This window comes from Phacochoerus africanus, chromosome 5 (genome assembly GCF_016906955.1).
Source record: "Phacochoerus africanus isolate WHEZ1 chromosome 5, ROS_Pafr_v1, whole genome shotgun sequence".
NCBI lineage: Eukaryota > Metazoa > Chordata > Mammalia > Artiodactyla > Suidae > Phacochoerus > Phacochoerus africanus.
Genome location: NC_062548.1, coordinates 8,402,450 through 8,425,995, shown reverse-complemented (window position 1 = coordinate 8,425,995; position 23,546 = coordinate 8,402,450). Strand labels below are relative to the sequence as shown.

General features: G+C 42.4%; 1 protein-coding gene across 1 annotated transcript in view; it reads right to left on the bottom strand.

Moving 5' to 3' along the window:
* The window catches only part of LOC125127076 (cytochrome P450 3A29), a 40,230-nt gene extending 31,351 nt beyond the window's left edge, over nt 1–8,879 (bottom strand). The window contains exons 1-4 of the mRNA XM_047779604.1: nt 8,727–8,879; nt 4,697–4,790; nt 2,806–2,858; nt 617–716 (exon numbers count right to left, since the gene is read on the bottom strand). Of these exons, the coding sequence (XP_047635560.1) occupies nt 617–716; nt 2,806–2,858; nt 4,697–4,790; nt 8,727–8,797 (318 nt within the window). The 5' untranslated portion in view covers nt 8,798–8,879. The remainder of the gene's footprint in view (nt 1–616; nt 717–2,805; nt 2,859–4,696; nt 4,791–8,726) is intronic.
* Between the last annotated feature and the right edge of the window lie 14,667 nt (nt 8,880–23,546).

The following is a 23,546-nucleotide window of genomic DNA, read 5'->3' as shown; positions in this document are numbered from 1 at the left end:
GACGATGACCTCCTTCCACACAATATACAAAAAGTAACACAAAGTGGATCATGGACTTAAACACAAAATATAAAATGATAATGTTTAGGACAAAATCTTCAGGACCTAGGGCAAGGTGAAGAGTTTTCAACTTAATACCAAAGGCACAACCCATCAAAGAATAAATGATAAATGGCCTCATCGAAATTTTTTTTAAAATTTGCTCTTCTAAGACTATGATGAGAGGAAAAAAAAAAAACTACACACTGTGGCCATAAAAGACTAGTAAGAGAGAGCCTTATGGCAGAGGGAACAGTTCATTAACTGTGGTGGTCATTACACCCATCTACATATATGATAAATTTTCATAGAGCAACACACACACATACACCAAATGAGGACAGAGAAAACTGATCAAATCTAAGTAAGCTCTGTGGATAGTTTCAATGTCAATTTCCTGCTTTGATATTCTGCAAAATTTACACACAATATTATCATGAGTGAAACGGGACATGGGCTGCATGACATGGCACCACCCTGTATTTTCTCTATTGACAATAGCCTGTGCACTTATAGTGATTTCAAAATAAATATTTAATACATACAATTTTAACTTAAAAAAAAAATTGATGCTTACCCTCCGGTTTGTGAAGACAGAATAACATTCCTTCACTAGGACTGATTTGATCATGTTTGGATCTGTGACAGCCAGCAGAGGCTGCCGACCATCAAAAACCCTGTGCAGGGAAAACAGATCTGCTTAGATGTCATGATCTGGTTTCTACAGCTGGAGCCACACCCGGAGGTCCAGACTCTCATCCTGACATTACATAATCCTTCCTCCTAGAGATTGTGGTTCAAAATAACATTAGAACTCTTATTCAGTCTAGGTGTGGTGGACATAGGTATTTCCTATGCCATTCTCCATGACGTTTACAGCACGTTTTAGTCTTTTTTGGCCACACCCATGGCATGTGGAAATTCCTGGGCCGGGGATCGAACCCATGCTACAGCATCAACCTGAGCTGCTACAGTGACAATGCGGGATCCTTAACCTACTGCACCACATGAGAACTCCTCTCCATTATTTTTATATGTTTATAATATTACCTTATCAAAAAGGAAGTTAGCTTAGTAAATAATTGAAGGGAGGCAAATTATCTAGGAATGAAAAACATAATTAGGAAGCTTCCGACCACTCATTTTTGAAGATACATCAAAACATGAACAAGGCATATGAAATCTGTAGACGCACTGATCATAAATATATAGCAATTTGCCTGCAAATGGAAGATTTGGAATGCCCCACAAGTGAAAGGAGGATGATGAAAGAATCCCAAGTCTATTTTTTTTCTATTTGCTTTCTAGTGTATATGTTTTTAAAGGAAATGTTACATTAAATGATAAGGAGATATCCTGAGAGCATCATAGTTAGAAGAACTCAAAACAAAAGGACAAAGAGAATGAAGACATTGAGAAAAAGACGCAGATTTTATTTTGAAAATATTTTCTTTTCATTACTTGTATGTATTCTTCCATATGAATTCTGAGTGGGCCTCGGGCTCCAGGTAGGTAGCCTCCCGCAGCAGCAGGGCGGGCCCACGTCTGACACTCGTACCACCCAGAGCTGACCCTTCATATGTGCTATGTCCAAACTGGCTTGATCTCCTGACTGTCAGGATGCCCGTTCACGGGAATGGGCCACTGGCACGAGATTGACTCTAAGTTAATTACACTGTCTTCTGGCCTTTTGTTTCCACTAACAAGCATTTACAATCACTGGACACAGTGGAAGATTTCCTATAAGTCACCTATTCCTCCTTTGACGTCACAGAGGGAGTTCCACTGGTTTTTGGATCACCTGTAACAATGGATGAGAATCACTGTATTTACTGCTGCCAGCCTCTAAAAACTATTCTAAACCTCAGAGGGTTTAAGTGGGTGTCAAGTGTATTTAGTGCTGAAGCAGTGACCGAAGTGAGTGAGGAGGCACATAATCTGCTCTCCACTGAATAATTTTTTTTCTTGGATGATCCCCTTCTTTCGTTCATGTGTTTTAAAAAAAACACATGGGTGAAGAAAGGACAGTGGTTTACAGGAGGAAGGTAATGTTTTACACTCATGACCTCACACTTGCCTTAGCACTTCTTACACTATCAGTTAAAATGCAGATTTTTAAGCCCCACCACAGGCCATACGGTATGCCGATGTCCTCTCCAGTGTTTTCTAACCCGACATGATAAATCCAAAATATAAATAAAGGAATTGTGGCTTTTAATTAAAAGTGAATCATGTGGGAAGGGGCAATAATATATATTGATGTGCACACATGAGAAGGGTCTGGAATTATGCATTTTATGCAATTAAAGCCATCCTATAAGTTATCCAGTGGCTCGGTGGGTTAAGGATCTGGTGTTGTACTGCTGTGGCTCAGGTCACTGCTGTGACATGGGTTCAATCACTGGCCAGAGAACTTCTACATGCTGTGGGTATAGACAAAAAAGAAGAAGAGGGGGGCACCTTAAGGAAGGAAAAATGGCGGGTAGGGGGGGGGATGGAATAGCAAGACACTGGGTAAAGAGATGCTGGGGTCCCCAAGCCTCCAAGTCTGGAGAAAAGTGCTGACCTGCAGCTCTGCAGGCCTGACTCAGACTGGGGAGCTGGACACCTGGTGACATCTGGGGTCCCTGGTGGAACAAGCCTCCAAAGCTTTACAGTAGATGGTTTCCTCCCCAGGAGCTGAGCTAAGAGGGTCCTCCACACCACAAGGGGGAGCCACATCCCAGCAAGTCTAGGCAATGGAAGGTTCTAGAACATCATACTCACCCCCACATTTTCCCATACTGTTGAAAACACTTTTTATCAAAATGGTCAACACCCTGCAAGAAGAAACAAAATTAGAGTATTAATCTGAATGTATTGAACCCTACCTCTTTAGGAGGCAAAAATGTCTTCCAACTCGTGAAATCAGGCTACTGTTTTGCACAGGCAGTTGCAGGGATAATTCTTACTCAGAGACGTCTCAGAGCAAAGGAGGGGAAACAGAGGAGATATGGGAAACGAGAACTTAAAATCGCACTTGAATTTTCTCCAACTGTTATAGATACTGAAGGCTTACCTTTGCCTGAGAATATTCAGTATCTCCTTGTCTTCTGTGAGAAAACTGAAGCTGGGGGGAAAGTTAGAGTGGCCTAGACACCCTTTCAGCTCCCAGCTAAACATCCTTTCCATTTCTCTCATGAGCCCTCTCTGGAATTCCAGCAGAAGGAGGAAGTTAAAGACACCAGTGAGCTTTATTGGTCTAGCAAATGTAAATGGGTCTAAGCCTTGTGCATTAAGAAAGTGAGTAAATGAATCGCAAAACAGACTCGCTTTCTACTTGTCCAGATCAACACACACACAAATAGGAAGATGCCACAAGTTCACAAAGAATTCAAACACTTACCCTGACTTTTCACTTCTGTAACTTAAAAAAGAAACAATTAAAGAAAAACTTCCTGTAACTAGATTCTGTTGTGATATTTGATGGTTTGACTTTGCAAATAAAAGCCCAAGAAATGTGGGTCTTGGGTGCATCTGCTAAGACGTTCACCTGAGACAAGTAGAAAGAAAAGTACTGCTTCTTCAGAGGGGAAAAAAATACAGGAAGATGTTAGGCAGTAATGATACAGTGAGGGCCTCTGTTGGAAGAGTCAGGATCTGAGGGGAAAAACTCACATCTGTAGAAAAGGAAATCTGAGCCAGAGAGCAGCCTGCATACAAGACTCTCTCTCTGGGCACCTAGATTTAGTTCATGACCCTTAGTTCTGGCACCAGGCCCTGGGCGAGGCATCAGAGCTGAATTAACCACAAAGGCTCTGCCAAAATTCACAATCCATGTGTCACCTCGCACATTCCATTCAGTTAAATTAAATTTTTAATAATTTTGTCAAGTCATACTGTTTTGATTTATTTTATATAAGTGATTCTGCCTTGTTTAAAAAACTCCACATCCTATTTAGTGGTTAACTAGCTGAAGTAAATAGACAACCACCATCTTGCCCCTGTTATACCTACTCCCTGCTCAGAGGCACCCAAAAAGTGCCTCCTTTGAAGGCACAAAAGTGAAGGAGAAAACTCTTGCCCCATTCCTTAAAACCCAAAAGATGTCAGGGGTAGCAAAAGTGGAATAGAGCCACAGAAATAACCGCAGGTGTTAGCAGATCGTGAATGGATTCGAGCTCATGCAAAACTACCCAAAGGTAAACACTCAGGCTGCTTAGAAACTGAAGTTACCCAGCAAACCAGGAGGAAGAAGAAAACGCTATCCAGAGCTTATGCTGCCAACAGGAAAGTCTGACTCTAAGGAATGCAGCTGAATGGGCAATGACCAGGAGCCCCTTCCGGCTTTTCTCCTGATATTAAGGAGGACTGTGCCTCTCTGGGAATCTGCACCTGGAAGAAGGGTCTCTTCACAATACTCACAAGACAGAACATCAAGTCCTGAACTGAATCAGCCAGAGAGCTGGGCTGTCGGATTCAGGCAAAACCTGAGGCTCCTGACAACTGCAAATAGAGGTGTGATGTAAAACCTGCAATGTGCTGGGTGGGGCCCAAGACGTCATTTCTACAAGGTATGAAATCTCAGAACTTCCTCCCGAGGAGAGCAGTTTTACTGTGGAACTCAGCTGGAATGTGCAACCATAAGAAGTAAAGAGGGAGTTCAGACCACACACACCTTCAGGTAGCCCAGGATATTTCCAAAATAAGGCAGAGGTCTTGGCCCAGGAATCCCCAGCTTCTTAAAAAGTCCGTGTGAATAAGTCCCATATCTATAAAGTGAAAGAGAAAACCAGGTCACAGGGATTATGGAATAGGTGCTGCCTCATAACTGACTCAGACCTGGAACAGTCAACCTAGGGAGGTAACATGTAGGCAATAAATAATATCGGCAACTCCCAAAGCAGTAGTTACACTCACTCATCACCTCCTCTGCCAGCACCACTATGAGACCCACAGAAGGTAACGATGATTAGCTCAAAGCAGCCCAATTCTTCGTGAATTGTAGAGTGAACACTCGACAGATGTTTTGGCTGTGAGTGCTCCTGAGAGGTTCGGGCTGGAAGTCCTCCAGGGAATTCCTCAGATTTCTTTCATAACTTGACTCCTGGATGATTTGGAGAGTCTCATTCAAAGTAGAAATGGGAAATTTCTTTTTCCGTGTCCACAATGAGCTTTCGCTTAAATGTGCCCCTCATAAAAACAGTAAGTTACGGAGACCCTACTGTGACGTTGTTCTTGCAATTTTCATGGAGATTCTTGTGCTTTTCTTTCCCTCTATGCCCTGACATGTCAGGATTTCATTCTACTTGAATCTATCTTCATAATCATACTTTAGTAAACAATAGTGCTTCTATTGTCATAACAGAAATGTGAGTACCTTTCAGCCACACCCAAGTTTCTGTCCTTAGGCAATTTGGTTGACTTGAGCTACAGAGAAGGGTGAGTGACCATATGTTCCCTGAATATAAGTTCATAAATGAACCAATGACTCGTGAATCCATTTCCAGACCATTCTTTCTCAAATGGTACCTGGGCTTACAACTTATGGTACTCACCTGCTAAGCACAGTGCCCCAAGCACACTCATTTTTTCAAGATGTTCAGTCACAAAATAGTTACTTTACTGCCTCTGTGCATTAACTATCCCCAAAAGCCATTAAGACTGGTTCTTTCTATGCCTCATGGACCCAGAACTCATCTTCCTGTGTCCTGTGTGGAATTCCACAACTCTGGGTTTTAATTCTTGCAGATCCTCTCAGCCTGGTGTTACTCAGAGATGAGACTGGAGGAAAAGAGAGGCTGAGGGAAGAGGTTGCCAGCAACAGTTTTAACCATGAAGTTGCTAAGCCTCCAAGACCAATACTGTAGAGGCAAATTAGGAAGACGGGGCTGAAAAGTGTGCTATGTATAAATGGTTCAACATGTCCTGCAGGTGTTTTCAGCTAAAAGTAGGCCTTTCACACTTCAGGTACCTTCTTGCCAATAGCAAAAAAAAAAGTCATTGTGTGGTATAAAATGAATAGCCATAAAATGTTTCAGATTGGTGGATTAAGACCTGTCTCTTCTTTGATGCTACAGGTCCCAGATATTCTGTACAAATCCATCACATCTTAGAATATGTGACAAAATAAACACAAAAATTGCATGAGGGAAATTGCATTGTTTGAAGATGCAGCATGGGCACCTTGGCCAAGCACAGCTGAGTGTTTGGATCTTTCCTCCAGAAGAGTTGGTGGAGGAGCGGACATCAGTTTCCAAAAAGGGAGTGACCTGGGCTATGCCCACCCTAGTTCCTTCCTCAGCCATCATAACCAGGGAAAATCAGTTTCTCCTTCTAAACTCTCAATGTGTTGCATGAACTCAAGACTGATGCCAAGACACAACTACAGATTATCATGTTAAGTGAAGTAAGTAAGAAAAATGCCATATGATATCACTTATATGTGCAGTCTAAAATATGGCACAAATGAACCTAGGTACACAATATAAACAGAGTCACAGACATAGAGAACAAATTTGTTGTTACCAGGGGTGGGGCCTGAGGGGAGGGAATGGGTTGGCAGGAAGTTGGGATTAACAGAAGCAAACGATTACATTTAGAATGAAGAGACGTTAAGTCCAAGGCCCTTCTGTATAGCTCAGGGAACTATAGCCAATCTCCTGGGATAGACCATGATGGAAAACTATATGTATATAGTTTGCTATATTGCAGAAATTGGCACAACACTTTGCTATATTGCAAAAATTGGCACAACACTGTAAATCAACTATACTTTTAATATTTTTTAAAGTGATGCCAAAACATTGAATGAATGTGTCTGAATGAATTGGTCCCAAGGAAAGATCTGGTCCAGTGTCTAACCACACATGATTTCATATAAAGGCAGAGTGTGGTCTGGGTGAATTCTTGGATTACTTTCCAGCTTCTTATGGTTTGGGAAAGCTTCTTTGAGTAAAAAGGAAGGGCCTTACAATAAAGCCAATCATTCTTATTGCGTTCACACTGCGTTGGCATCAGGAGAACTCTGCCTGCAGCTACTGACTCTTGGCTGCACCAGTATCTTCTAAGGCGACTGTGACGTTTGCCTGGTGCTGACACTACCTAGTAACAGCCCCAGGGCCAGATGGACCACACATCATGTGACTTAGATGGTGACCCACCCCAGGCTTCAAGCGGATGAGATGCCAACTCTGCTGACCTCCGGTGGGACCAGGTCAGACGATCATCGCTGGGAGGTCTGCTCTGAGGAATGAGGACTATTCCTCCCTGCATCCTGACCCTCCCTGGGTGCCTCCCCCATTATCACTGGCTCCCAGGCGCGCTTACTCGCCTGCACTGAAGATTAAAATAACCTGCTGGCAGGTGTATTTAAAACAACCTATATCCATCACAGAAATATATCTTTCTACACTAGATTTCATTTTCCTGACATGATTCTAGAAATGTCAGCTTATTTATCTACCTTTGTGATCAAAAATACTGAAGAGCAGATCTCTTTTATCCTTCAGAAAGAACATATGGGAAATTGTCTTATATCATTAACAAATCTACGATGAAGAATGAATTAAAAGCTATCAATTTTAAAATGTCAGGAGACAGAAAACGTGTTGCACATACCTGAATCACTACCATTACTTTCCAAGAATTAAAACATTTATAGAGTTCATGTCATCATGACTTCTTGCTGTTTTCTAATAAAAGTGAAATTGAGATAGAAGTCAAATGTGACATGGAGATGGGCCTTTCCTACCCACTCCTTTAAAGTAATCCCTTTCCCAACCTGTTCTGTGGTGTCAAGAATCCCACACTGTTAGATGACTGTGATTCCTTGTCTAGTACTGTACTTAAAGGGGAAAAATAATTATAATACAAGTTGGACTTTGAGACTTGCATGGGTCGTGAGCAGATTTCATATCATAGGGAAAATAAGTTTCTGTGTTAATGATAATCCTTCCAGAGATAGGAGGGGAAAGTGAAAGAAATGAATAAAATATCCAGATTTCTGCCAAGACTCCTCTGTTCTACAGATTTCTGATTTGGGGGCTAGAGAGTTGGGCATAGAAAAAGTGGGAGGGATGGCACTCTTAGAGATGAGTGCCAAAGAGGGGCATGGAAAGGGGGGAAACCTGAGTCTGAAGAGACAGGCAATGTTTCTAGCCCCACCTCCCACAAAGTCTGGGTGACCAGGTGCCTTGTGTAAATGACACCTGGGATAGCAGAAAAGGGACCAGGAACCCCTGAAGGGACAATCCTTCTACACATCTCTGGTAGCAGACCCAGAACCCAGGAGGTGAAGACAATGGGACAAAAACCCAGTTGACTTCATGTCTCCAGGACCCCCAGAGCTTGGAAAGGGGAGGGTACCCCACTGCACAGGGACCTGTTGGTTAAAATCTTCCTCTGGTGGATTCTGGTCCATGGAAACTGGTCGTCCATCAGAAGATCTTCCCTGGGAGCAAATAATGTCACTAAACTCTGCCAACTACAGAAAATAGGCACTTGGGGGCAGGAGGTTGGTTACTCCTTCCACGGGACTGAGTCAATGTCAATAATATCAATAATACTCCCTTTGCTGTTTGTGGACCCACAGCTTAAGCACCCTTCCCTCCATTAAATCTGATCTTCAAATCCGTAAAGGGAAAGGGAGACCTGATTAGCACCTAAGTCCAAGGGAACAGAGCAGACAAGTCTGGACGGCTACTCACAGATAGAGGAGCACCAGGCTGGTAGCCAGGAGAACCCAGGTTTCTGTGGAAAAGCCTGGGATCAGGTCCATGGCCACTGTCCTCCGTGATTCTCTCCTCGGATTTTCCTTTTAGCTGGTTGTGCTGCACTTTGCCTGCTGCTTTCACACTCAGTGATGACTCGCTGAGGCTGAAAGATTTATATGCTGGGAAGTGGGTGGAGCTGGGGTTGCAGCCAGTGAAAAACACCAGTGCTCTTGCTGCAGGAGCCCTCCCCCCCTTGATAGTTGGCAAAGCGCCATGGACACTCAAGTTTGACCTCCTTTGAGCTCATATTCTGTGAGAATTCAATAACAACTCAATAAGTGTTATCAGTAAGTCCGAAGGTTACAGAACTCAAATAAAACCATTAGCCATTAATCTCCTATATAATGCCAAGTCTCCCTTAAGCTGCCTGCACTCCAAAATACTTGAAATCCTCCAGACAACCTACATCTACAAATATTTACCCATGCAGTTTCCTCTGCCTAGAAATACCCCTACTTCCCCAATAAGGCACCTTCTCATTCTTCAAATCTCAGCTCAGAAAGAATAGTCTATCTTAGAGTCATCTCTAACCAACTTCCTTGACCAGGAATAACCACTTCCACTTCTAGGCAATTCCTATCCCCCTGAGCACATTTCTATTATTCTCCAGGAGGCTGGTTTGTTTCCACACCTTGTTCCCTTACAGATCGAGGGCGTGGACACAGTCTGAGTATTAGTCACCCTTCTGTCCTTGGTACCTAGCAGTGATGGGCATCAGAAAGGTTGGTGGACTCGAAGTGGTCATCATGAGAAATCTGGGCCCTTGTGTTTCCTTTCCCTGTGACTCTTTAGTGACCACACCATCTTCCTGGATAGTTAATACAACAGAGGGCCTGGTGGGCCTTGGCCACCATCACTGGACATTCTAGATTATCCATCAGCATTCTATTGACAAGACGGCTCCAGAAAGAGATGCAGGACTTGGAGGAGATGGTGATAGCTATACCAAAAACATTAATTTGGGCTGATTTATATCCCACTGAGAGAGTCTTGCAGTAGACAGTGAGTCAGACAGAAGTGAAGCAAGAAAGGACCTTTCTCTATAGGAAGACCACCACTTCTCAAACAATGGGTGTGAAGGGTGTGACACAGGAAAGAAACCCAATGGCCAAGTGGACCCCAACCTCCTTATCCACCGAGATGTAGCTCATACAGCACAAAAGTCTCAAAAATGTTGGCATGATATTTTCATCCAGGGCAAAGGGCATCAGATTGGATGCCCCACTCTTTGACCAGTAGGGAATTTTTTTAATGCAGCTGGTAGGAGGAGTCCTATAGACAGCTAGAAGTTGGGTGTCACCTGGGAGACACTGCCATACACCTGATGGGAGAGAAATTCATCCAGCTCATTAGTATCCCTCTGAACCAAGTTTTGCCTCTGTTTGGCAGAGAACCATGGACAATGTAAAAACCAAACCTCTGATGTTCTTAAACCTCAACGGAAATGGAAGACATTTAAGCGGACCTTGTGCACTTCTCTCTCTCTTTATCCTTTTTCACTTTCAGTTCTTCTGGCCTGAAAGTCCCCAGAGCTGCCTCACACTGACCTGAGTGGGTGAGTGGCTCATTGGTAGCATGCAGTGAGTCCCAGCTCTGTCACTTGCCCTCTTTGATTTTCTGGGGTGTGTGTCGTGCAGCATGAAATTTCTACCATCATCATTTGTCATCTTTGGGTCCAGGCTTTCTCCAGGAGGCACCTCTTAAAATCCATAGCTGCCACTGGAAATTGTAATGCAGTGAGTATACCTATTCCTCTGTGCATTGACTCAAGGCCAAGTGGGTGACTGTCAGGTCCAGGTCCTGTGCTGGGCTGCGGGCTATAAGCCCTACAGTCCCCTCCCTTGGGAGCAGCCTCCCCATGGAGGCAGTGAGACATACGGCCAGGCCCAGTGTGGGGCACACCCCTGGAATCTCTGGGAAATGGAGCCCTACAGAGAGGTAACCAGGAGAGAAGAAGCTGCAAGGTCGAATATCAACAAAGGACAGAATTTGGAGGCTCAAAGATGATCCCGAGGCAAAGTAGGATAGAAAGTCCTAGGAATTCTGATGTGTTTCTGTCCCCTTTCGGTACCTTCTCTGGGCACCATGAAGTAGAGTCATGTAGAAACTGAGGCTCAGGGAGTGCAAGGGGCTTCCCAACAGCTGTGGATCAAAACATGTTATAAATAAGCTAATATGAAGAATGATTGGCAAGTCTTCTGCTGCTCTGAAATGCCGGTATTCAGTGTGTGCCAGTTCCATGATGAGGGTCGCTATGGGAAATAGGGAGACCCAAGCCTGCAACAGCAAACTGCTTAGAATGTGGGTTCTTGTCTCCTGTGGTTACCCCTGCCCAGGGGCTCCCCATGTGTTTCTCAAACCACAGACTCCTTCTCATCACAGGAAGAACCAAGACAGGTGCAGGTCATGAGGCTGCTGTGGGTCCTGGGTAGGATTCAACTCTCTATTCCTGACTCAGAGATATACAAAACACATCCAGCATGGAAGATGAGGGTGTCACCTGATAACTACTGACAACTTAATTCACTCAAATTAAAAGCCTTATTCTTCTTGGAAACAAAACCATTGAGGAAACTGTATGCATTCATCTTCCTCCAAAACACATACTCAGCTACAATGGTTTTCTCACTAAGCTAATGGGACCATTTGCTGCCCTATTTGCCTCAGGGCCTGGTCCAGTCGATTGGAATTTAACTCAGTGGACAAAGGCTCTTCATGGTTTGAGACTAAAATCTAGCCAGTACCATCTTCTAACCAGTGAAATGGCCTTGATCTGCAAGGGGAAATTACGGAGGACATGGTTTTTGTGCCCCTTCATTCCACAGCAGAGAACAACTAACTTGAAAAATCTGATGTGCTGAGGTTGTGAAGGAAGACATTTGTGCCTGAAGGGCACCCAGCCCCCATGTATCTCACTTTCTCATTTGTGTACTAATGGGCTCATCTTGTACTTTAACAAAAAAAATGTAAATTCTTAGTTTATACAAACATTCAATATCATGTATCAAAACGAGTAAATATAATTTTGCTCTTATCTTGTACCCATATAAAATAATATTTGTGATTGGTCAGCATGTATTTTCAAAGCTCTGTCTTAAATGCTTAGGGTGGAGATATGACTAAGACCCAGACAATATTCAGGTTGAAGATAGAGACAAATACAGTTAATTATAGAACAACCAAATTAAAGTAATCATATAGATTAAAAACTCAGAGTCCTCATCAGCTGTAAATGGCTTATCTTCTTTCTCAGTCTTTATCAAGCGGTCAAAGTTGAAAATCAAATAACACTGAAGGAAGCATTAGGCTTGGGTATCAGCATAGGTGAACAGGGTGTCAGGAACTCAGTAGTGCAAGATGCACCATCAGTCTGCTATTTGCATCCTTTCATATGTTAGCCCAAGTGGCTTGTCTTCTGTGAAACCTGTCCTGACTTTCTCTGGCTGAGGGAATCAATCACAGTGTGAGGAGGAAGTGTTTCTCTGGAATAATTTATGTGTTAGATCAAATTCCAAAAAACATGGTTGGAGTTCCTGTCATGGCACAGTGGAAACAAATATGACTAGGAACCATGAGGTTGTGGGTTCAATCCCTGGCCTTGCTCAGTAGGTTAAGGATCTGGCGCTGCTGTGAGCTATGGTCATGGATTCAGCTTGGATCTGGCATTTCTGTGGCTCTGGCATAGGCCGGAGGAAACAGCTCCAATTAGACCCCTATCTGGGGAACCTCCATATGCCATGGGTGTGGCACTAAAAAGACAAGACCAAAAAAAAAATGATGGTTTTGTCATTTGTCTAGAGGCATTTTGGGATTTCCCCTTTTATTTCATCATTGATTCATTGGGTTTTTAGTAGCATGTTGCTTAATCTCCATGTGATCAATTATTTCCCATTTTTCTTTTTGTGTTGGATTTCTAGTTTCATACTTTTGTGGTCAGAAAAGATGTGAAATAATTTCTATCCTCTTAAATTTGTTGAGGCTTGTTTTGTTCCCTAGTATGTGGTCTCTCCAAGAAAATGTCCCATTCAAGCTTGAAAAGAATGTGTATTCTGTTGTTTGTTTGTTTGTTTTTCTGGATGTAGTATCCTGTACATATCAATTAAGCCCAACTGTTTCATTGTGTCATTTAGGATCTCTGTCACAATATTGATTTTCTCTGGAAGATCTGTCCATTAATTTCAGTGCGGTGTTAAATTCTCCTACTATCATTGTATTCCTGTCAATTTCTCCCTCTACACCTGATTGGTATTGTGGTGACCAGAGCCTACATTTGATGTTGGGCAGAGCTTCCTCTGCTCTATGGCCATCACAGCCCTGTAGAAGGTATGGGGAGTTTTGCTCCCCTTTTGTTGCAATAGAATCCCTGAGTGTCGGGTTTGATAAGTCCCTTAAGTGTGCACTCTATCTCCAGTGAGGTAAGTGCTGAAGCAAGCGAGACCCATATGGTTGATCACCATGAATCTATGCACCTCCTGTGCAGGCAATCCTGGTTCTGCTCTGAAGCAGCCCACGGTTGTGTCACTTTCTCCATTCTGTTTGTCCCAGACCTAGTGCTAGACTGTTGCTGGGGGCCAGGGTGTTGTGGCTGTAGGAATCAAGGTGATTTTTCTGCCACCTGTGACTTAGCTGCCTCTATGGTAGGGCTCTCCCTGAGCCTGTGCACCCCAGATTCAGTTCTAAGCTGTGCTGTGAGGTGCATGGAACTGGAGTACTCTTTCCAAAAAGGGAACCACTATATACCCTTCCCCAAGGGCTGCCCACCAGAGACATGCCATTCTGTGACACTGCCATCTGATGTGCTCACCAACAAAATCTGCTGCTGCCAGAACTGTCTCCAGTATGGGAGCACTGGTAATGGACTATGAGGTTAGTCACACCCACGTCATGCGCACACTCACCAAACTCACTGACACCAAAGTTTCACCCCTCCATAAACACGCTGATAATGGTGCTCCTTTGGCAGATCCATGCCCTGTCCTGTGCACAATGATAATGGGGGTCCTATGGCAGACACCAGCCCCACACTCAAGCTCTAATAGGCTTTGAGGTTAGGCTGGACTACACTCCAGGCCCTCTAGGCTGTCTCTGTGCAGCTACACTGAATCTTCTACCAGAGCCCATCTGCTGAAGCCTGAGTTTCAGTGCTGAGCAGTTGTACATACTAGCAGCCCTACCTGGCACACATTTGGGGCTAGGAAATGTGGTGAAGTGGCAGCTGTCTGTGCTGGTCTCTCTGTTCCGATCACTAGCAAGCTGGCACAAGACAACACATATACACCCCTCATGAGCATAGTTCAAGCCCCTCCAGTCCCTCTATCTGTCCTGGAGGGCCTCCAAGAAGGCAAGGAGGGTTCCTAGAGTGAGGGGCCACACATGTGGACCTTTTGTATTTCACAGCTCCCTCCTAGGGGCCCAGGTCCCATCCTGATGCTTCTTTTTCTTTGTTTTACCCACTTATGTGGGGCCATTCTTGCAGCTTTTTTTGTTAAGAGATCTTCTGCCAGTTTTCAGTGAGAAAAATATATGCAGATGTACTTTTGTTCTGTTTGTGGAGGGAGGTGAGCTCCACGTCCTCCTACTCTGCCATCCTGACCTCTCTGACTGAAGTGTTCACAAGTTTTTACAGTCATTAACACATGGCCAATCTTTTTTAATGCAAATTTGCTACTTCCCCTTTCTTCCATCCAAACTGATTTATTATGTCATTTCCTTTGTGAATAATTCCATATACAACTAAGTCCTGGAGGGTACACAACACACCTGGCCACACAGCAAGGTCCTGGGTATACAAATAAACAAACAAAATAAGAAATGAAAGATAAGAAATAAAAATAGTACAGAATTCAAAAAATCACACGAAAAATACTATGAACAGTGATATGCCAACAAATTGGACAACCTAGTAAAATAGAAAGAAATATACAGCCTGCCAAAACTGAGTCAATTAAAAAAACAGATAATTTGAACAGACCAATTTCAAGAAAGAACATGGACACCCTAATTTTAAAAACTCCCTGCAAACAAAAGTCCAGGATTGGATGGCTTCACTGAGGAATTCTACCAAACTCAAAAAGAAAAACTTATGCTGATAGTCCTCAAATTGTTTTTAAAAACTGAAGAGGAGGAAACATTCCCTAATTCATTCTATAAGGCCACCATTACCCTGATACAAAACCAGACGAAAACACCAAAAAAAGTTGCAGGCCAATATCTTTGATGAATATAGATGTGAAAATCCTCAACAAAGATTATAAAACTGAATCCAACAATACATAAAAAGGATCATAGACCATGGTCAGGTTGGATTCATTCCAGAGTTGCAAGCATGGTTTGATATACATAAATCAATCAATGTGATACACCATATCTACAAAAGAAGACAAAAACTACATGATCATCTCACTAGATGCAGAGAAAGCATTTGAAAAAAATCAGCATCCATTCATGATTTTAAAAACTCTCATCAGAGTTTCTGTTGTGGCACAGCAGTAAAGAACTGACTAGTATCCATGAGGATGCGGGTTTGATTCCTGGCCTCACTCAGTGGGTTAAGGGTACGTCATTACTGTGAGCTGTGATGCAGGTTGCAGACATGGCTCAGATCTCACATTGCTGTGGCTCTGGCTGTGATGTAGGCTGGCAGCTGCAGTTCCAATTCAACCCCTAGCCTGGGAACTTCCATGTGCTGCAGGTACAGCCCTAAAAAGAAAAAAAAATTCTCATCAAAGTGGATATAGAGGGACTATATCTCAACATAATAAAAGCCATTTATGGCAAAACTCCAGCCAACATAATACACAATGATGAAAAGCTGAAAGCCTTTCTGCTTAATTCTGGAACAAGACAAGGCTGTCCATTTTCACCAGTCTTATTAAACATAGTATCAGAAATCCTAACCATATCAATCAGACAAGAAATAAAAAGTACACAAATCAAAAGAGAAGAGGTACAGTTGTCAGTCTGTGCAGATGATGTGATACTCCACACAAAAACTATTAGAACTAATAGTTGAATTCAGCAAGGTAGCAGTATACAAGATTAATATATAGAATTTGTTGTATTTCCTTACACTGAAAATGAAATATCAGAAAGAGAAAGTAAAAATGAATCTCACTTAGAAATCACATTAAAAAATAATAAAATATCTATGAATAAGCCTAACCAAGGACGTGAAAGGCCTATATTCTGAGAACTATAAAACACTGATTAAGGAAATCAAAGATGATTCAAAGAAATGGAAAGATGTCCCATACTCTTGGATTGGGAGAGTTAATATTGTTTAAATGGCCATACTAACCAAAACAATCTACAGATTTAATGTGATCCTAATCAAATTACTCATGGCATTTTTCAAGGAACTAGAACTAATCCTAACATTTATTTGGAATCACAAAGGCCCAGAATTGCCAAAGCAGTACTGAGGAAAAAGAGCAAAGTTGGAGGCAAACCCTGCCAGACTTCAGAAAAAATTACAAAGCTACAGTAATCAAAACAGCATGCTATTGGCACACAAAAAATAGACATATAAAATCAAAGGAACAGAATAGAGAAACCAAAAATAAACCCCTATATCTATAGTCAATTAATCTTCAAAGATGAGGCAAGAATATACAATGGAGAAAAGATAGTCCCTTCAGCAAGTGGTGCTGGGAAAGTTGGACAGCTGCATGTCATTCGATGAAGTTAGAACATTCCCTCACTCCATACACAAAAATAAACTCAATATGGTTTGAAGATCTAAATATAAGACATGACCTCATAAAACTCCTAGAAGAGAATGTAGACAAAACATTTTCAGACATAAATCATAGCAATATTTTCTTAGATCACTCTCTTATAAAATAAATAAAAGCAAAAATAAACAAGTGGGACCTAATTAAACTTAAAAGTTTTGCACAGCAAAGGAAATCATCAACAAAATGAAAAGATACCCTGTAGACTGGGAGAAAAAGTTTTCAAACAATGAAACCAACAAGGGGTTAATGTCCAAAAAAATACAAACAGTCATATAACTCAATAGCAAAAAACAAAAAACAACCCGATCAAAAAATGGGCAGAAGACCTAAATAGACATTTCTCCAAAGAAGACATACAGATGACCAATAGGCACATGAAAAAATGCTCAGCGTCACTAATTTTTAGAGAAATGCAAATCAAAGCCACCGTGAGTTATCACCTTAAACTGGTAAGAATGGCCAACACAAACAGTCTACAAATAATAAAATGCTGGAGAGGGTGTGGAGAAAACTGTTGGTGGAAATGTACACAGGTTCAGTCACTATGGAAAACTGTATGGAGGTTCTTTGAAAAACTCAAAATAGAGTTACCATATGATCCAAAAATCTCACTCTTAGACATAGCGAGAAAAAATTAAAACTCAATATTCATAGCAGCACTATTTACAGTAGCAAAGACATAGAAACAACCCAAATACCAATCAACAGATGATAGGAGTTCCCGTCGTGGCACAGCAGAAACGAATCCCACTAGGAAACATGAGGTTTCGGGTTTGATCACTGGCCTCCCTCAGTGGGTTAAGGATCTGGCATTGCCGTAAGCTGTGGTGTAGGTCGCAGATGCAGCTCGGATCTGGCATTGCTATGGCTGTGGTACAGGCTGGCAGCTACAGCTCTGATTAGACCCCTAGCCTGGGAACCTCCATATACCATTGGTGCAGCCCTCAAAAGACAAAAAGACAAAAAAAAAAAGAATAAGAAGAAGGTGAGGTATATATTACCCATTAAAAAAATGAAATATTGCCATTTGCAGCAACATACATCAACCTAGAGAATATCATACTAAGTCAGAAAAAGACAACTACCATGGTATATAACTTATATGTGAAATCTAAAGAATAATACAAATGATTCTACATACAAAATAGAGACTCACAGACATAGAAAGCAAACTTACAGTTGCCAAAGGGGGAAGGGAGGAGGGGAGGAAAAAATTAGGGACGAAAAATTAACAAACAACTGTGTGCAAAATAGATAAGCAACAAGGACTTACTGTATAACACAGAGAGTAATAGTTGATGTCTTGGAATAACCTGTAGTGAAAAATAATCTGAAAAAATATACCTATGTATTTATCTGAATCACTTTGCAATACACCTGAAGCTAACACAATACTGTAAATCAACTACACTTCAATTTAAAAAAAAAAAAGATTGTAAGAGTTCCACTGTGGCTCAGTGGGTTAAGACCCATCTAGTCTCCAGGAGGATTCACGTTTGATCCCTGGACTCGCTCAGTGAGTTAAGGATCTCGCATTGCCCAAGCTACGGTATAGCGAATGTGACTCAGATCTGGCATTGCTGTGGCTGTGGTGTAGGCCAGTGGCTACAGCTCCCATTCAACCCTAGCTTGGGAACTTCTAAATGCTGCAGGTGCAGCCCTAAAAAGCCAAAAAAAAATTGTAAACACTTCAAGATCTGAGACCATGTCACAGTCTGTACCTGTTGCAGAAATCAGCATTAATAGTTGCTCAATAAATGTTTGTCAAATTGAACTGAATCAACATAGTGCCCTTCACATGTGTTATTCATTTGCTTGTATCGATTTTTAAATTGAATAAAAGTTTAAATAGTTTATCTTTGCAGGCACATACAAAGTATTAAAATAATTTTTTAAAGAAATAGAAGTTTAGCTCTCGGCTTGGAAGAGTCACTCTGGTAGCTTACAAATGTGGCAACACTTTGAGGTACACAATGAGTAAATAGTTTTATTGCAAAATTTGAGTTAAGGAAATTGAAAAGTCTACATTGGTTTTTATATCCTAAAATGTAAAAGCACAAATAAATACTGGAGATGACCTATATTCACGTAAAGATAAACTGCAGCTAAGAAAAACTAACAGAATTTCCAAAGTCGTTGCAGACTCTTCGAGACTCATGCAAAAAAGATGAAGTATTGGACAAAAAAAAAAAACAAAAAACAAAAACAAAAAGGAGTTCCCGTCGTGGCGCAGTGGTTAACGAATCCGACTAGGAACCATGAGGTTGCGGGTTCAGTCCCTGCCCTTGCTCAGTGGGTTAACGATCCGGCGTTGCCGTGAGCTGTGGTGTAGGTTGCAGACGCGGCTCGGATCCCGCGTTGCTGTGGCTGTGGCGTAGGCCGGTGGCTACAGCTCCGATTCAACCCCTAGCCTGGGAACCTCCATATGCCGCGGGAGTGGCCCAAGAAATAGCAGCAACAACAACAACAACAAAAGACAAAAAGACAAAAAAAAAAAAAGATGAAGTATTGGCAGTATTGAAATTTTTAAAAAAATCTCTCCTTTAAAATAAATAAATAAATAAATAAATAAAAGCAAGGTGACGTGTCCATAACTCAGTTCTCAAGCCTTCAATCTTCTCAGTAGGGCATACCCTGATCTTGTCATTTCAGAGTATTCAGGTGGTATCCAAGTTTTGGTGGCCAGGCATTGTGGTTGGTGAGGGGGTGGTGAGGCCAATGGCAAATCTGTAAACATTTGCTCCTGGCCATGGAGGAGGTGAGCATCTCCCCCCAAGGTCATTGCATGTGGGTTGGGATCTGTGCCTACCGTGTTCAGGCCATGAGCCAAGCCTAAATAGAAATGGGTCAGGTCCTTGCCCTTATGAAGGCAAGGAGGCAAAAAGCACTAAACAAATTACCACACAACTAAATATTGAGCTGGATACTGGGACATGTGCTATGAAAGGGAAGAACTGCCTTTCTTAAGTTCCCAGCAATGATAGAGTTGACCCTTTTTTGTTTCCTTAAACTCTGTCTTTCTTCAAAAGATACGGAGACAAGAGAATCAGCAGGATGGATGCGGTAGAATGTGTGACCCTGGGCATCCTGGGGTCTCTTTCCTCATCTGTCTGAGAGGAAAACTGACCAGAACTGACCTATGAGGACCTTATCCCAACCACAAGGCCTCTTCACCACCTGTCCTCTCAGGTCCTGTGAAAGATTTTCTAAGCACTTCTTCCTCCTTCTGTATTCTCTCTCCCTTCTATGTCATTTAGAGTCCCCATGTCCCCCAGGCCTGTGAGGAACCAAGAGTTCCTGAGGGCACAATGGAAGAGGATTGACCTGGGAGAAGACAACCAACCTGTTTAAGTCCTGAGCTCTAGATTCTAGAGTGGCTTCCCAAATGGGACTGCAGAGAGGGGTGTACACACACACACACACACACACACACACACACACACACACACACACACACACGGGCATAGAAAGCTAAACATATTGTTCGGAGTACTTGGCCTGCATTAACTGATTTAATCCACCCAACAACCCTATGAGCTAAGTATTGCTGTCATTCCCGTTTCACAAATGACCAAACTTGGGCAGAGAAAGGTTAAGGAACCATCCAAGAATGCATAACTAATAACTAGCAGAGCTGGGACTCAAATTTAGAAAGTCTAGGTTTCTAACTCAAGGCCTTACCTTGAACCAGGCCCATCCTTGCCCAAGAATTATGGGGGAGCTAGTCCCAGAGCCCAGGTATTCTGAGAGGGTGGTGAATGCCCTTGTCTCTATACAGACAAGGTGAGGCTCCCTCACAAGCCTATCGGTGAGAGTTGGGGTGAGGGTGGGGGATGTTCTCCCTGACCCCCACACGTCCCATCATGCAGAAAGCCTCCCTGCACTCCACCGGCCCCTGTGCCCTGAATCAGAAGTGCTCTCATTCACTTTGCATCAAAGGGAAGAGGAGGAGGAAGATTTCCTCATGGAAATCCACTTGCTTTCTACACAATTCCAGAATTTTTATCATTCCAAGTTAACAAAGAACATCTCTACTGCAAAGTACTGTTTATAAAGTTCTTTCACGTCTCTCTCTCTCTCTCTCTTTTTAAGTCTTTTTAGGGCCTCCCCCACAGCATATGGAGGTTCCCAGGCAAGGGGTCCAATTGGAACTGTAGCTGCCAGCCTGCACCACAGCCACAGCAATGCCAGATCCAAGCCAGGTCTGTGACTTACACCACTGCTCACAGCAATGCTGGATCTTTAACCCACTGAGCAAGGCCAGGGATCAAACCCACAACCTCATGGTTCCTAGTCAGATTTGTTTACACTGCATCACGATGGGAACTCCCTCATGTCTCTCTTAAATGATCCTTAAGGAATATTTGTGAGGATTTCACGTGGGCTAGGATTATTTAAATCCCTCTTTACAGATGCAGAAACAAAAGCTCAGGGTGGGGATGAAACCTGCCCAAGCAATTAAACCATGAATCCAGGACATGTGGTCACAGCTGGTGATTCATACTTACTTGGATTCCAAGGTGCCTCCTGAAATAATTTGGCAGGTTGGGTCAGCCTTGATATTTATACAATAAATAAATGATTTCCTTCCACTCCTTTCAGCATGATTCCACTGTTGTGCAAACTCTACAGAGCTGGTTTTGGCCACAAAATCACAGCACATCGTTCTGCCTACTAAAAGTTATGTTTTCACTGAATTCGTGATGTTAGCCAATAGGAGATGCTGCAAACAGGTCTGACATGTAGCAATCAGAATCATCTGGGTTTCCAAGAAAGCAGGGGGTAAAAGATGATGAAATCCATGATTGAAAGAAGAATCAGGGAATGGAAGGCAAGTGTCAGAAGACCACGACAAAGGCAAATAATGAAAGAGGAAGTATTGGGGGAAGGAAAAGATGAGCATCACATGTCATATTGCGAAAGAGAGGCAAAGCGTTGGTGGTCTCTCCTCAGTGTTGCAGTAACCTCTGCATGAGTTTGGCCTGATCCTAGGCTAGCCTCACCCAGGGAATCCCCTCCTCTGTCACCAGACAGAGCCTGGTAAAACATGGATTTTGTAACATTCCTCAGTTGCTCAGACCTCTCCACATGCTTCCATCATCCACAGGATAAAATCCATGTCTGGCAGTAGCAACTCAAGACCTTTGTTGGTCCCTTGGGCTGCTTCTGCATCCTGGCTATTGTAAACAGTGCTGCCATGAGCATAGGGGTATGTATCTTTTCAAATTTATGTGTTCATATTCATATTCATTTTCACATTCATTCATTCATATGCATATTCATAGACACCCAGAATTGGAAGTGCTGGATCATATGGTAGGCTACTTTTCGTTTTTGAGCAGTTTCCATTCTGACATCCACAGTGGTCGTACTAATTTACAATCCCACCAACTAGGCAGGAGAGTTCCCTTCTCTGTCTATCCTGGCCAAAATGTGTTTCTTGGCTTTTTGATGAGAGCCATTCTGAGGGAGGGGTGTGAGGCTTGACTTGTTTTTCCTGACGATGCGTGATGTTGAGTACCTTTTCATGTGTCTGTTGCCATCTGCACGTCTTCTTTGGGGGAAAAAAAGGCTATTCATTTCTTCTGCCCATTTTTAATTGGGTTTTTCATTTTCTTGTTTTTATATTGACCCAGAGGGTATCATACTAAGTGATATAAGTCAGAGAAAAAGAAATACCTTAGGATTTCATTTATATGTTGAATCTAAAAAACCAAACAAACAACAGAGAAACAAAATCATAGACACAGAGAACAAAAAGATGGTGGCCAGATGGGAGAGGCACGGGGGGACAGCCACAAAAGGCCAAGGGGACAAATAGATACAAACTCCCACACATAAAATAAACAAGTCAGAGGGATACAATGTACACAAAGGGAATACAGTCAAAAATATTGGAACAACTCTGTATGGTGACTGCTGCTTATTAGTCTTATTGAGGTGATCAAATCCCAATATATAAAAATATCAAAGCATTACGTCGTACACTTGAAATTAACATTGTATGTTAAGTACATCTCATTTTTTTAAAATAATAAAAATAAAATGTGAAAAAAAAGACTCATGTGCATCTGGTCATGGCTGGCTTCTTCAGTCTTATCTCAGACCACTTCTAAGGAGCACCTGATGTTTTAAACAAGGTATGATCTGCCAGTCCCCATGCCCACCAAGATGAAACATAACTGATTCTGCTAGTATCTGAACAAAACTGTTCTTCCACCTGGAAGGGGCCAAGCTGATTTTCCATCTGGTGAATTCCCAGGCTTCCTCTGGAAGTCAGATGGGCACTATCTTCCCCAGCAACCCTTGTCCACAGTCTCAGCATGTGGGTGGTGGGGAGAGTCTTGCTTCTGCTCGCTCACAGTGGTTACTTAGAAACACAGAGTGCCTCTCAGACCATGATGCTCACTATAATTATTAAAAAGGACACACGCCTGGGTCCACCAGAATATCTAAAATCTGTAGGATGATGTCTTAAACTGAAGAAGATCATAACTATTAATTTAACTGTTGCTAAGAACCATGAAAAATATTAGCTAAAATATTAGAAGCAATAGGCTAGTTCCTAGGAAAGCATAACTGACCAAAACTAACCCAAGAAGAATACAAAGTTAAATAGTACAAAAAGTCTTTTAAAAATTAAGTGGAAGTCATCCTCCCACAAGGAAAGCATGAACTCCAGAGATTTCCCAAGGAAGAAGAGCCTGAGACCCAGGCTTTTGGGCTACTGTCTTATGGGGAATTTGAGCCCAGGGGAGCAAGCGTGAAGGAAAATAAAAATCAAGCATGAAAGGCAGGATCATCTATACCAGGTCCCTTAACCAACCTGGCCAATACTTGCTGTTAAAAGCAACCAACTGTTTGATCAACAGAGGTCATCTTCTGAGAGGCCATATGACCACTGCGTCCAGGACAGCCCAGCCAAGGGAAAGAAAGAGGAAGAAGCTATCCAATGATTTCCTTCTCCCTTTGGGCCAAGGTTCTGACAGCAGGGCAGTAATTCTCTAAAACTTCTCTA